At 37.0% G+C, this 15868-nt stretch overlaps 1 protein-coding gene across 4 annotated transcripts in view; it reads right to left on the bottom strand.

The window, feature by feature from the left end:
* LOC132280787 (PX domain-containing protein EREL1-like) overlaps window positions 1-13470 on the bottom strand; it is a 28328-nt gene extending 14858 nt beyond the window's left edge. Inside the window, exons 1-6 of one of the 4 annotated variants that reach the window (XM_059782542.1) lie at window positions 13029-13470; window positions 9971-10081; window positions 8833-8931; window positions 8559-8645; window positions 1546-1654; window positions 568-1373 (exon numbers count right to left, since the gene is read on the bottom strand). In XM_059782542.1, the coding sequence (XP_059638525.1) occupies window positions 568-1373; window positions 1546-1654; window positions 8559-8645; window positions 8833-8931; window positions 9971-10081; window positions 13029-13130 (1314 nt within the window). In that variant the 5' untranslated portion in view covers window positions 13131-13470. Of the gene's footprint in view, window positions 1-567; window positions 1374-1545; window positions 1655-8558; window positions 8646-8832; window positions 8932-9927; window positions 10082-13028 lie in introns of those variants that run through there. The other 3 variants (XM_059782539.1, XM_059782540.1, XM_059782541.1) reach the window with 3 other exon arrangements.
* Window positions 13471-15868: the final 2398 nt, after the last annotated feature.

The raw sequence follows: 15868 nt of genomic DNA, 5'->3' as shown, positions 1-15868 counted from the left end.
ATATCTAAATTCTTAAGTGATTGTACGTAGGTCTCGTTCCAAATCTATCAATCTACACCCCTTTCCACAGGTTTATGCAACATTAAAACTAGAATGCTGATCAAGCATGCTTTATTGAAAAAATATTACTACTATATTTTCATGCTTAAGTGCATTTATGGCTATTAAAGTAACGAGATGTAAAAATAAGTAGGCGCTAAATTTAAATTTACTATAAAACTCACAAACCATATTAAATAATTTTTGTTAATCAAAAAGTTCATGAAAAATAATTAAACCCAAATTTATGAGATTTGAGATGAACATTTTTACCATTACATTTTACTAGGAGCAGGTAGGGCAAAAAATATTCAACACCTGTTACGTTACACCATGGTATTTCCACCATGACTGTTAACATTACAACAGTCATTACTGTCACCTGAAATGATGGTCTCTGATGGTAGATTCCATCAAATAGAGTAGTTTAATGGACTCTATCATAATTAATATACTCTAATGGATTCTATTACATTCAGTTTGACACAACAATATATGGTAGAGCATGGTGAATATAATCTGGCATACCTTTGTCGTGAGGTAGTCTTTTACAGCTATTTCTTGATGTAATCTTGATACAAGATCCTCCATGTCCGTTTTTGCCGTGACCAGTCTCCGCTGCATGGCCACAAGAAGCTTGTTCATATTATGGCGCTGATCCGATGGAAGAAGTAATTGTGCATCACTTGAAAAATGTGATTCTGCGTTGCTAAGAACATCCACAGTTCTAGAAACCTCAGCACCTCCAGGAAGGTCGAGAAGGCCATCACCAAGTGAGTTAGGAAACCCCAAATTTGATGATTCACTACCTCTTAAAGAACTTATGTCACTTCCGACACTCTCAGTTGAGAGCTTGCGAGCATGACCAATTACCTTTCCATGCTCTGACTCAGACAGAAGTCCCATCCTGTTCCCAGCAAGATAAGAAGCTTTAGAATCTCCATTATCAATATTATTCCTTATAACACTGTTAATCTCTCTGGCATGCAATTTATGCCTAGGAAAACCTTCAAGCTCCTCTAAAATCGCCTGTCCCATAAACAAGCCTTCATCAATATTGGACATGCCATACTTCATAAACTTTTCTATTGGGCTAGTCAAATCTTCATCCAGTGACAAATCTTCAGTACCAACTTCAGAATTGTTATCCCGACCAAGGCTTGCTGTTCCAATATCAGATGGTTCATAAGCAGTATCACTACCATAATCCGATGTGAGTGATGTACTACCAGCAACCATGGATAAACTTGAACTGGGATGAACTTGAACAGAAGAATTTGTGCTATTGATGGAAGTATTCGCTTCTGAAATGTTCTGGTTTTCATTTTGGAATGCTGATAAGAATTATAGTGTGGAATCAAATGTTAAAACTCTAAATTAACTATTGAAGAAACCTTAAATACAATTTGATATTTTAGCATGATCTATATTCTATCAAATAATCCATTTAGATTAAGTGATAAACAATTTTCAAAAGCAAGCATAGGGCAGCAAAATGAGACATACAGGACCTAGCAGCAGCTTCCAGTTCAAGGAAGGATGCCACTGCAACACTTCTAGACAATTCAATATCTGATAGTAATTTTGCCGTCCACTCTTCCAAAGAGCACCGTCTCTGCAACAAAATTAAGCCTTTTGTGAATCTTAATCATCCATACAAAACTGCAACAGTGGAGATTTAGTTACCTGAAAGATTCATTTAATGTAATGAGAACAAATAATACCACCTCATGTCAAACATATGTGCGAGACTCACACATGATTTTACATTTTCTACAAACTTCCACCAATTACTTTAACTTACCTAGTATGGAAGTAAATCTTGCTCAGAATCTCTATGATACAAATAAGAAACTATATTAACCAAAGGCCCTCTAAGTGAGCGTTTCCTCCAACTCCTGTGAAAACTTTATGACAAGAAAGTAGACTTAAAAAAAAAAAAAAAAAAAATCCATGCTTGTCTTTGCTAACTAGTCAGCTCATTTTCATTGTTGTGTCTGAAACAAGCCTTCACTTGATTGGCTTTTGGGCAGTCTAAAATTGGAGCAAATCCACTCCAAAGTAAAATGATGTAGCACATCAACTTCCATTTTGAATAGGAAGGAACAGACATTCAACGATGATTTATCACTACGAGTATAATCATGTGCTAGCATTTAAAAAACTCAGATGAGGCATTTCTCTCGCAAATTTATAGTCTTCTTACCAGAAATTTCCACTATAATTAACAAACCACCCAAACTCCCATGGCAACTACCTTTGTTGGTAAATTGTTGACTTGTTAACAGCTCTTGAATTTAATAGGGGTGGCAATACTTGACACAACATGCTAACACAAGACAGAATAAGTGGATTTGACTTTGGCTTAATTGTGTTTGTGTCGTAATCGTGTTGACCCGAATTGAAAAGCTAATTAAACGTGTTGTGTTTGACCCGCCAACCCGTTTATAACCAGATTAGACCCGTTTAACTAAACGTTCTTTATTCATGTTAGATATGACCCACTTAACTAAATATGTTGTGCATGTTAGAAATGACCCTAGTAGTATGAAATTTTAATTATATATGTCTTGTCGTGTTAAGTCTTGACCCCTTTATTAAACAGCTTATGCGGATAGTGTCACATAAGCTGTTTAATAATTGTGTCGCGTTCATGTCAAGATTCCTTGACATGAAAAATAATAATGTCGTGTTTGTCTCGACCTATATAACAGAATATGAATACCCATATCATGACATAACACAATACAACACAAAAACACAAATTGTCACCCCTAATCTTCTAACTCATCTAGTTGGGCTTAACGGTCTAGATAGTAGCTTACAAAAAGATATCTTAATGCAAATTAACCAAAATAGTTCACCCAGGCTAGGTATTTCTAAAATATTCAAAAAGTCAACCAGTATAAGGTGATTTAGACCAGTTCCAATAAATTATTTTTGCCTAGACAATGCTCACATGAAACTAGGCTCAGGTCATACACACAGTCCACCAGGCCATATATATCATAATCAGGCAAGTCAATAAATATGTTAGATGGTTCACAGAGAAATTTAACCTATGATGATCCCCACTAGGACTGGACAATGTGGACATGAACCCTGCTCAGTTTGCCCAAAAACCACATGGCCAGATTACTAGGCAAGCTGATTATGAATCGTGAGCAATTTGATAACCCAAAATTAAGAGTATCTAGGAAAAAAGAAGAGTCCAGATTTAAAACTAGAGTCCAGCTTATGACCATGACTGTGGAAGATTACTTATGTATATCATGAAGAAGGGACTTACATGGAATTGGAGACAATGGAGTGACTTTTGAATTTCGACACTGAAATTCTTTCTTCGCATCAAGGGCACTCCAGCTGGTTTCTTCAGTAACGAGAAAAGGATTAAGCAAGAAGAGCCATTCTATCCTTTTCTCTTTATCATGATGGAGGCCTTCACCTGATGATGAAAGAGAGCTGAGGTGGGGACATTTAATTCGTTTCTATATCTTGACGATGAAATTCTTCATTCTCATCAATTAAACTCAAACTGGCTTCTTTGGTATCTCAAAATAGCTTAGACAGAAGACCCATTCTCTTCATTATGGTGATTGAGGCATTCGGTAGTACAATGGAGAGGGCCATTGTTTGCAGGAGGATTTCAAATTAGGGTTATTACGAATCAACCTTGGTGGTGCCTAAGGCTCACTTATTATTTGCAGATATGATGGTGTTGTGAAGCGGATCAGATCACCAAAAATACTTGACAACGAGATAAGCTAAATTACTTCAAAGTACATTTGTCTCTAAGCAGAGACAAATGCATACCTTGAAAATCGACACGAAAAAGTTCGGCTGATTTTGGTGGGTGTTAATTGTTAACAGTTGATAGGTTGATAGGCATTTGAGAAAGAGAGTGGGAACTTTTCTTGCTTCTTATTTGGGTCTCCCTTTGGGTTCATTCAAGACCATTAAGGTGAGGAATCCAATTGTACAATGATTAGAGATGATTGATGGGTTACAAGATGCAGAATTTATCTATGGTGGTGGCTTTACCCTAATTAAAAAACACTTTGTCCAGCCTTCCAACATACTTTCTCTTCTTTCTGTCCCAGCTTCTATTGCGAATATACTAGAGAAGCTTCAGGACTTCCTGCGGAGAGTTGGAAGGGATGAGTTGAAATACACCTGGTTGACTGCAAGATGATTTGTTCTCCAATGAAGGAAAGAGGCTTGTGCATTGGAGACAAGAGGAACAACTCATGGATAAGAATGCTGGAAAGGAAATACGAGCGTGAGAGGCAACTGGTGTACTAAGGATATTATGATTTCTTAAAGAGTACAAGATCCCTAGTCGGGAGTGGACAACAAATTAGGTTCCTGCGTGATAGTTATTATGGAGAAGGTCCCTTGCATGAGATCTTGCTGGATTTTCAGGATTACAATTAAATGTAACGCCTTGCCAGTCAGGTTATTTTGGGAATTTGGTGTGGATGGACACTCGATTCCATATACCATTACAGTATTGGGAGTAGGAAGAATTGAGGCCTTCTTTGGTATTGTTATATTCCCACACTATGATGAGGAGGATGCCATGAAGATAGGGATGGCAATTTGCCCCGCGGGGACGGGTACCCGCCCCACCCCGCCCCATTTATAGTGGTTTTGGGGGACCGTTTAGCTTATATGGGTGAGGATGATTTTTATTAATGAAAACCCGCGCAGGTTCGGGGCGGGGACGGGGGAGGTCACCCAACCCCACCCCGCCCCGTTTAGGTAGGTAAATTATTAAATTACCCTTATTTTATTAGTAGATATAGTTAGCTCTAGAAACTTTAAATCATATTCACTACTTTCTCAACCGTTCTAGTGAGCGGCAGAGCCCTACGAACTAAGAACACTCGTACCCTTCAATTTTATGTTAAATTATTGATTGCTCATTTTTTATGATTTTTTTCAATAGTTATATAATTGTATTTAAGGAAAAAAATTTAAAAGGAGGAGAAATTCTGGAACTAAACGGGTGGGGAAGGTGCCCGCAGGGGTAAAAAAAGTTAAACGGGGTGGGGATGGGGTGGAAAGGTCCCTCGTTTAGGCGGTTTTGGGGTGGGGACGGGGCGGGGGTTTCTAAACGGTTATGAGGGTGGGGGAGGGTACACCCGTCCAAAAGCACCCCATTGCCATCCCTACATGAAGTGGGTGGAGTTGAAGGAGGCAAAATGCAAGGTGAAACCCTTCTATAGGGTACTCCAAGGATAGGAGCATCATGGTTTCCTTCAGCCTGCAATTTGCATGCTAAAACTCCACATTAATATTGCATCTTCGGGATATACAGTGCTTTCGGGAATGATTTCGACTATTGACAACTTGCTAGAGACGAGGCACACTGTAGTTAATTTGTATTGCATGTGCAAGTCTGCAAGAGGGACAGAAAACTGATTAGCATTTGCTACTGCAATGTCCAGTGGCTCAAGATCTGTGACCATGTTGCTTTCCCTCTTTACAGTTCAGCTGCACTCGTCTTTGATCACGATTTGGGCGAACAGAAATACTAGGTGCTTTGAAGAAAAGAATCACCTATGCTGATTCCGAAACATAAGATCATAAGTTCCTTACTTTTTTTTAAGTGAAACTGTGCTCCCTCCTCTCTTGGAACACTGGAAACTCTTTTATTAAAATGTTATGTAGAGTTTGGGAGAGGCAAGAACAGTCTTTTATAGCAAACTTGTTAATATATCATGTGTCTATAGGTGTACCCTTAAAAATGATAATATTTTCAAATGCATATATGTAAAAGCTATTGAGATGACTTGGACCACATAATTTTTCAGAAATTGCTGTTTTCATACTCTCACACCTGCTCTTAGTAAACTAGATCTGATCATAATCACTACCAGTTTTATGTTCACAAGGCCTGAACTTTATCATTACCAGTGTTATTATCCATTCCAGAAGACCTTTGTATATCTCTTCATGTTACATTCTTTAAGCATCATCCTTTTATGCTCTACAATCATCTCCTACTCTTCTTCCTTCAGTATTGATAGTCTCATTTTTTGTGGCATTGTGCCTCTTCCTACAATTAAGATTCTTTTGATTGACTTAGCTCCATCAACTCATTTAAGTGAACTATCTTTACTTCCTCAGCCTCTGATCGCTCAAGTGCATCACCGTAGTAAACAGTTAGCAAAGACAAGCATGGATATGCCTCAAGATGCGCCTAGTCAGGTCCTGGCTCACCATCGGAGTCCCAGGTACACAGACAATTCTTGACAGTAACTAAAAGGTATCAGAACACTCTTTCTGAGAAGCATTCACGCCATAGGCTTGATTTCACTACCTTAAACATTTCATTATTCTAGCTAGTCTTTTCTTGTAAGTGTTCATGCTTCCAAAGGGCAGAAGTCTTGAAGTTACTGTGAGGTCTCTGAGATTTCTCCTTGGCAGGATTGGCACATTAGTATTTGTGATCTTGTTCTTTTTCTTAAATGCAAAAATTCTATTAGATGAGTCTATGAAATCAAGGCTAGGGAAATGGTTCCTTGGAGCGTTATAAGGCTTGACTAGCAGCTAATGGCTTTACCCAAGAACATGGGATTGATTAGACTTGTGCTGTTTCAAGATGACTACTCCTCATCTTATTACTACTGTGGCTTCTACTTGTCAGTTGTCACCAGCCAATTTATCAAGATGATGTAAAAAATGCTTTTCTTCATGGTGATCCTCGTGAGGAAGGCATGCAACCACATCAGTCCTCCTCATAATTCTCAACATTTTGTTGTCTTCATTAGGCTATCTACAATCACAACATCCACATGCCTAGTTCAAGAAATTTAGTGATTTTGTCAACAGTTTCAAGTGTAATGAACAGAACCTGTGCTATGATTCTTCACCCTTCAAATTTTTAACGTACTATAGTGCTGTTATATTATATGTTGATAAAATGAATACCATGGGATATTATCCTTCTTACTTTTTTTCAGTAAATATTTATCCTTCTCACATTCAGTCTACTCAGAAGCACTTGCAGTTGTGGTTTTATATGAAGAATCTTGACTGTCCTTGCTATTTTTGGGTGTTGAAGAATCTTGACTGTCCTGTCTATTTTTGGGCGTTGAGTTTTCTTAAAATCCATGTGGCGATCTGCTTATCAGCGGAAGTATATCGTTAATTTTATTTCTCAATCAAGTATAACAGACACTTGTTCTACTCTCGCTCCAGATAGCTTTATGTAAAGTTTCATTCTGATGGTAATGAGCCGCTTCTTGATGCTACTCTGTACCGTCAATTGCCAATTGGTTGGTACTCTTGTGTATATCACTGTTATTCACATGATTAGTCAAGTAGTTATTGGTCCGCCATCCATTACGCTGCCATCTTAACGGATTGATCATTTCAGTGGCAAGATACCTCACTGCATTGCTACTACCATCTTCTTGTTACTGTTAGCTCCGGGCTTAATCAGATTCTAGGCTATAGATATCACTAATCCACATTCTATCATTGACTCCTGTGTTTTCTTGGAGGCTCTCTCCTTCCTTGGAAGACTTAGGAGCAAGGCATCGTCTCTTGATCTAATGCTGAAACCCTTGACATGGCTACCCCTGTTGCTAAGATTGTTTAGCTACGACATTCATTAGCCAAACCTTTAAAATTTAATGACCAGATGATGTCTAAAAACAACAGTTTTATATGTTCAATTACCAAAAAGAGGGGGAGAGAATAAAGGAGTGGTGCTCATTAAATTAGATTGTAAAGTGAGATAGATCGATTTCTAGTGTTCTATAATTGACTTGCACTTATCAAATTTAAGTGAGAATTTTGTAACAGAATTACATAACAACCCAAATCGAGAGGAAGGGAGGGGGGGGGGGGGGGGGGGGGGGGGGTGGTTGGTTGACTGTGCAGAGTAGATGCAACCAAGCAAGGAAGTAGAGATAGATAAGTGGCACACAAGGGACTGATTAGGAATAAATACAACAGTGAAGAGGTGGATCAAAATGTGGAAGACTAATGACTGAGCTAGTAGAAAAAGTAAGATGGTTCACATTGGAACTGTTACAGATCCAAGTGAAGATAAGAAAAGATATAGGTAAAGGTTGTGAGATGATACATGTCAAACTGTTAGTATAATACAACATGGCACGAACAGGGCAAAATGGTAAAGTAATTTAGCAACCAATCGTAATAATTGAGATAAGGCTTTCCAGAGTTCAGTGCAGAAACAAGATCCAAATTCATAGCCAATTAAGTAAGTGACGTGTGCGTTTCAATGAAATTTTATCGCTATTATTATATTTTACACCTTTATCCTGATATAGTTGGAGATTATGTTAAAATCATGCACGATGATTATGGTTGCAAACATCAAGCAATCTCATAATACTTTGTGACTCCTTCACAAGAAAAGTAACATAGTGCTACATAAAGGAACAGAATCATTAATTTTATATATATATATATATATAAGTTCTGTAGCAGCAAGATGCCATCCTACAGGTCAATTAATACAGGATAAGTAATACAGTGACTACCTCTTCCAAAAGTTCCCTGCTTTTCATACGCAAGAGTCCTTTAGGTGGAGCCGGTGGGACATTCTTTCTGGGAAATGCTTTCTTAAGCTGCAAAAGAGGATAACAGTATGAGCATGTCCTGGGAGCAGTCTGCCATTTAACAAGATAAATAACAAGCTTGTTCACTCAATCAATGTCCAGAGAACAAAGAAAGTTACCACATTGGTGGTCAACTGCCAATTATATTCAAAAAAAAATAAATGATTAATACTTGTACGAAGAGAATCAGCCTTACAGCAGCAAATAATTTCAAGAAATCATTAAATCTTCTTAAAAGTCCTCGTGTAGTTGTGATCCCTTCTGGTGATTGTATGCCAACCTGAACCCTGTAAAACTGTCCCTTAATAGTGTTAAAATTAAACATACTTACAACTGCTGTAGTATAACCAGAAATAAATGCACATAAATGAGTTGGGTTGAAACTAAAAGTTGTCAACTCCACCAAGTATAGCTTTACATTCTTGTTATCAACATCCCATGAATTCCAGAATGAAAAGTAAAAATGAAAGCAAACTAATCAATTGAAAATACTTTTGGTATTCTTAAAAGCTAGCAATTAAGACTATTTTGGACATTCTTAAAAGGGTAGCCACATTTTGCCCAGAAATGGCAATTAGATATACTGACTTCATCTCCATGCAACTAAAGTATGCAAGATACAGGTGGGCCAGAGATCATGCGTGCACTAATGCATGGTTTGGATGGTAAATTGTCTTTCCTATACGTCCCATATACTTTAAAAGAAACCTGTCACTAATGTATACAAAAGACTCAACCCTGCTAAATTCAAAGCATGAAATTTCTCAGATAAATGATAATAACAACTAAAACATCCCCTTAGCATAGGACAGAAGACAAAGTCTCCTGCTCCTAGATAATATCCACATATTGTCATCGGTATGCAAAACAGGAAAAGAAGTAACAGAAGAAGATATGTATACATCATTTACTGGTACAAAATAAACAGAATTAGAAGTATTATTTTTACTCAAAACGCCGAAATGAATAAACTGGTAATAGATAGCTATCAACTGGTAATAAGCATGTTAAATTGGACAAGGCAACATGATTTTTTTTGGACAAGGCAACATGATGCCCTTAATGCCATTACAATAACATGGTAAAAAATGGTTATATTCATCTAATATTGTTATATTTCTAGAAAATGAAGCCATGTTAGTTTAGATTCAGTAAAACAAAAAATAAGTAACCAACTACTCAGAAATGATAAGTAACATAAAAAAATATATGCCCACATCCATATCTTGCAAGTGAAATCAATACATAATTATGTCAGATCCCAAATGATGGTACTAAAACAACAGCTAACCCTTAACATAGATAAGGACTGAGGAGTCATTCAATTTGAATACCACGACAGGATCTGAATCTCTTGTTTTGGGTCGGACAACCCAGGCTGGAATAGTGACACAGTAACTCCATCCTGTGTGAGGATCATGTGGCCAAACAGTGTCCCGCCCATTCTACACAGTCAACAAAAACTAAATCAAAACCTCGATAGAGAGAATGATAACTTTAAAGAAAATTTAGAAAAAAAGGTTCAGCTATTTGGTCATTCAAATAACATTATTCAGAATGAAAATCAGCAATTAGCCACCTAGAGCACTAGCCATCTTACAAAAGAGAACTCAGTCAAGGAAACAAGTAAGGTCCTCTGTTTAATTTCCTTTAGAATGAGGTCTCCAAATAAATATTGCAAAGATCCCCACAATGAAATTTAAGGGAAACCAAACTGGAAAACTCAATAAACAATCTATCGTGATAATGACAAAAAATTCATATAATACTCAAAGTTACAAATGAATTAAAGAAAAGCAGATGCTTGCTATTCCAAGGTAGCTTCGATCAACCTGCACTCTAGAAACATGCAGTTGAAACATGATAAAGTAGAATGGCACTCCATTCTACTTTACACATATGATATAAGGGATGGTCCAATAAAAACCGTGGTTCACTATCTGTAGATGCTGATGCATGTAACTATAAATAATTCCTTTTCTGAATTAAATTCAGAAGATTGCCTTAAGAACTGGAAGTGATAAAGACAAATGTGGCTTCAGAAGAGGCTAGGGGAAGATTTAGAGAGATGAATAAAATGGCATGCCGTCACTTAGTGAGGGTGTATCAGTCAATTCAACAACTCTCTTTTGATTTTCTTGCCCATCATTTACTTTCTAAACAAATTTTAAGGAGATATATTTGTATATGCTGTGTTATTCTTTATACCCCATATCTTTAACACTTTAAGAAAATTTCATAGGCAAAGATTTTCTCCTTGCTCACAAATTAACTTCAAACCTGGTTGAACTACGAATCCAGTTGAATGAACCCACAACTACTTAAATCCATGGACCCATAGTACACATGGTGAAAATTGTAGCACTAGAAAGTCCTTTAGGTTTGAACATGCTCATAGCTTGACTTTATCTCTTTTCTTGACAAGTAAGCTTGCAGCCACACTTATCATAAAAGAAACAGTATTCTTATCAGCAGTGTTTCAGTTTAGGAGTACATATTCTCTTGTTTATTTAATTTTGTCAATATCTTTGTAGAGCACTAGTGAAATTCATATAGATATAGTCAGGATAGCTAAATGTAGACTATACATTTACAAAATACTTCTAGTGGCCTATTGTTACTTTGGTTCCAACCATATGTGCATATTAAGTAATGTACCATTGGTAGTTTACTGTTGGGCAATAAGCCTATGCAACAAGAAAGTAAATGTACAAGGGAAGACATTTCTGGTTCAATATATTGAAGAGCTATAATTCTTTGCATTCATACTCTTCTCCTCCTTACCTCACCATTCATCATTTTTCTCTTATAATGTCAACATGCTTGCAAGACTTGAGCAGTAGCAGATTCTTGTTGAGGGAAAACGTTCTTTGAAAACCAAAACTAATGCTTTAGGCCCCACTCCAATCAATAATTTGTCTTGGTCCAAGAAAACAGTGTTTTCAGTTCTTCTAGATCATTTTTATATTTGAGTCAGGTTAAAAAAAGTACCTTTTTTTTTTTTTACAAGCAATAAGAATCAGCTATTAACCACCCCTCTCAAGCTGCCATGCCAGAATTCCTTGCCAGTATGCTAAAACAGTGACTTTACATCAAAATTCTCCCTAACTTTGACACATTAATGTAATGGAAATTGTTTAATCTAATTTAGCAATTTGTTACTCACCCTAGTGTAATAAGTCGCTGTTTGAGCTGTGCTTTAGCAGTGAACTTTTTTTGTTTTTCCCCTTATTTTGACTTCTAGGCTTCATTTTACTATGGCTTATGATATCAACAATTTACAATTTATAGAGCTGGTGAAGAAACATATATGTAAAGGAAGCAAATTTTCTGGCATCTTGTAAGTTCTCAATTTGAAATTTTGACATGGGTGAGTACTAGTTCAGCAATCAACCAAGTTCTCTAGCATTTTCCCAGAAGAATTAACCTAATAGTCTTGAAGTTACTACAACAAGTATTGTTTACACATTTACAAATGATTATATAGAAAATCATTATATATAATGAATAAATAAATGAAGTTTGTTCGCAAAACAAACATAGAAGTGGGAGAAATACTAATAACAAAAAATAACCAATTCCCAGCACTTGGCCTAACTTGTACTCGACCTGTTAACTAGGACATCATTGATCATCAGAGAGAGAGAGGGAGGCATATTTATTAAGAAAATGGAAGACACGAAGAAGAAAGGGAACGGTGGATGAAAATTGTTCATGAGAGCGGGAGAGATTGCTATAATGATAGGGGGATGCCATGTGGCAGCCTATGGAGCTGATTTCTGAACTAATGGAGAGACAAACTCTCAACTTGAACTTTCCAAAATCAAGGTATGATCAAGTCAAGATTAAAGTAACTTAATGTGGTCTACCAACAGTGGCCTAGCGGTATCGGCCTCTTACCTCCCAAAGGAAGGTCAGGGGTTCAATTCTCAGAAGAGACTTATGTGCGAGTACCAACTAGGAAAAAAAATGTGGCCTACTAGATCCATTCAGAATTATACTTTCCGAGCTCAAGCAATTCAAATTATTCAATGTATAGGCACTGAATTGTATAGAAGCAGTTAAAATTCCATGAGCCCTAAAACTCAATTTTCAATATCACACGGAAAATTGATCAAACAATTAAGAACGAACTAAATTCCGATTGCCCAGACACAAGTTATCAATGAACTCAATCACAAACCCAGTAAAAGATCGAGAAACATGCAAAAGAAATTCAAGTTCATCCGAAATCCACATATAATCTTTTTGAATTTCAACGAACAAATCAAAAACTTAGTCAAGCGATCAATGACCTCGATTTCCAAGCTCCTTATAGTTCAAAATCAAACAAATTGCAAAAGAGATTCTCAAATTCATCAGAATTCAACAATGATCAAAGAGAAAACAAACCCATTTCCGAGGCGGAGGACTCCAATCCATCCCTAGAGGCAATGGCGAAGTCCCGTCGTGTCTGTGCTTCGGAGGACTATGTCTCTGCATCGTTTGATCCATCTCACTCTTATCTCTAAAAATCACTTATTTTCTCTAAGCAACTTTCTCTCAACAAGACTCTTATTCTCTCTCTAGAATTGAAGGTGAGATCGGGGTGAAGGAAAGAGTATTAGGGTTCCGATGATCGGATCAAACAGACCAAGCGTCAAGTCTTTGAAAGCAGACAGGTAAAGTCCGTACAAATTCATACTCGGCTTTGGTCGGTATTAAACATGACGCGGCGCATTATAAGAAGAGAAAGGGGGACGTGGCTAAACCGAGCACTGAGTGTCGCCTGCTAGGATTCTCTCTTACCTTACAAGAGAGAGAATTGTATCTTGTTACTCTCACCAAACTGTCCTCGATTGCAATTGCATATTGTTCACGGTAAGGATGAGAGAACAGGTAACGAGATTAAAGATTAATTTTGACCACTTTTGTGTTGGTGAAGACACTGCTTGAAAATCATAAGGGTATAAGGGTAAATTTCGAAAAATACCCTTTAATGTTTATATTTTGGGTACAAAAGTAAGTTTAAAAATATATAGAGATCATTGTTTTGTTAAAATTTTAGTCATGTGCAATTAGGGATGGCAATTTGTTCTACCGGGACGGGTACCCGTTTCACCCTGTCCCGTTTATAATAATTTTGGGAAACCGTTTATCTTATTTGGGCGGGAATGATTTTTATTAATGAAAACCCGCGCGTGTTTGAGGTGGGGACGAAGAGAGGTTGTCCCACCCCACCCCGCCCAGCCCAGCCCCGTTTAGGTAGAAAAATTACTAAATTATTCTTATTTTATTAGTATATATAGTTAGCTCGATCTCAAAATCTTATATCGCATTCACTCACTTTCTTAACCGTTTTAGAGAGCGGCAGAGCCATACGAACTAAGAACGCTCGTACCCTTAAAATCTATGTTAAATTATTGATTGTCCATTTTTTATTCATTTTTTTAATAGTTATATAATTGTCTTTGAGGAAAAAATAATAAATAAGGAGGAGAAATTTTGGAACGAAACGGGGCGGGGTGGGTAGCCGTGGGGGTGAAAAAGTTAAACGGGGCGGGGATGGGCTGGAAAGGCCCCCGTTTAGGCGGTTTTGGGCACGGGAGGAGGTTTCTAAATGGTTGCAAAGTGGGGGAGGGTCCACCCACCCAAAATTGCCCTTGTTGCCATCGCTATGTGCAATACACTTTTAAGATATAAAATTTCAAAAAGTCATTATTTCTTCCAATAATGCCCATATATATATATATAATACACACACAAAATCACAAACAACCTGTATGATTCTCCAATGACAAAATTGAGAGCTCTGGCAAGTAGCTGAATCACAGTCTTCTCCGATGGGTTTGTCGCTGGCTGAAGCTTTCCGGTTTAAACGCTACAGCTCTATGAAGCTTTCTGATTTGAATATTGGACTGATGTTTACTGTTTTACCACCAAAGATAACACAGTCTTCTCTGATCGGTTCGTCACTTGTTATACGAAGTAAAAACGGTTGTCAATCAGGCCTTAAGTGAATAAAAAGGTAATAAAAAGAAAAACTTAAATTCAAATGAAATAAATGAAATTGAGGTATATTAACCTCTCTTTTTTATTTTCTTTTTTTGTGCTTAAATGTTGCATGGATTTTGTACAGGTAGAGAGAGAGGACTTGGGGTCTTAAATAAGATTTTTGCAAATTCAATAACATGACTTTTGAAAAAAGTTGTGCAAAACTCTAGTAGTAGTACTCAGTTATATTAATTAATGGTCATTTTTCTATATAAAAATTAAATTGCCCCCACCCACCCCCTAAAAAAAATAATAATAAAAATTTTTGCAAACGTAACTTGAAAATTATAAGGGTATAGTAAGAAAAACATCCTTAATATTTATATTTTGGGTAAATAACACCCTATTTTTTATTTTTGTTATATAAGTCCGTCAAGTTTGAAAAAACATGGCAAACAATGGCTTAACGTCATTGTTTTGTTAAAATTTTAATCATGTGCAATGCACTTTTAAGATATAAAATTCTGAAAATGTCATTGTCCCTTCCAATAACACCCCCCCCCCCCCCCCCCCCCCACACACACACACTTACACTTGAACCACAGACGACCTGCGTACTTCTCCAGTGGGTCCGTCGCTGCTATAACTCTATAAAGCTTGTTGGGCAGCGAAAGCGCGTGAAGACAAAGATCTAATGAAAACCAACGAAGCAATCACACACAAACAGAAGATATACATAGTTCACCCAAATTCAGGGCTACGTACATAGATTATAAGAGATTCCACTATGATTCGTAGAAATTTTACAATAATATAGTAACAACACTACGTACATGTTTTTTCACCATGTAACACTCCACTAGCCTATTTCCTCGCTACCAGTGTCACCGGTGTTTTTCCTACACTACCAACCCGCATACTACCTCTACCCATCAACTCCCTCATGAGACTACATCTCTCTCAATCTCATAAGTCTCAGCCCACAACATAGGTATCTATTTATAGAGTTACAAACACAATTCATTGTTGGACTATGATTACAATTCTTTAGAGGCCAAGACCTGCCAAACAATAAGTCACCTAACAAAATACAACTCTAAAATAAAATTCTAATTAGAATAGGAATTTGAGACACAATTTCCAACAATCTTCACCTTGACTCAAATTTTATCCAGCCAATTATCGTTTTCAAGGCATTGATTAAGACAATTCTTTTGCAGTTTTAATTTCGACGATACTCTTGCAAAACTCCGATTGTC

The sequence above is a fragment of the Cornus florida genome, unplaced genomic scaffold, assembly GCF_030987335.1.
Source record: "Cornus florida cultivar Cherokee Brave unplaced genomic scaffold, ASM3098733v1 CherokeeBrave_3.0.0_Hap2_Chr11, whole genome shotgun sequence".
Lineage (NCBI taxonomy): Eukaryota > Viridiplantae > Streptophyta > Magnoliopsida > Cornales > Cornaceae > Cornus > Cornus florida.
The sequence above is the reverse complement of the archived record's forward strand: the minus strand, read 5'-3'. Positions and strand labels throughout refer to the sequence as shown.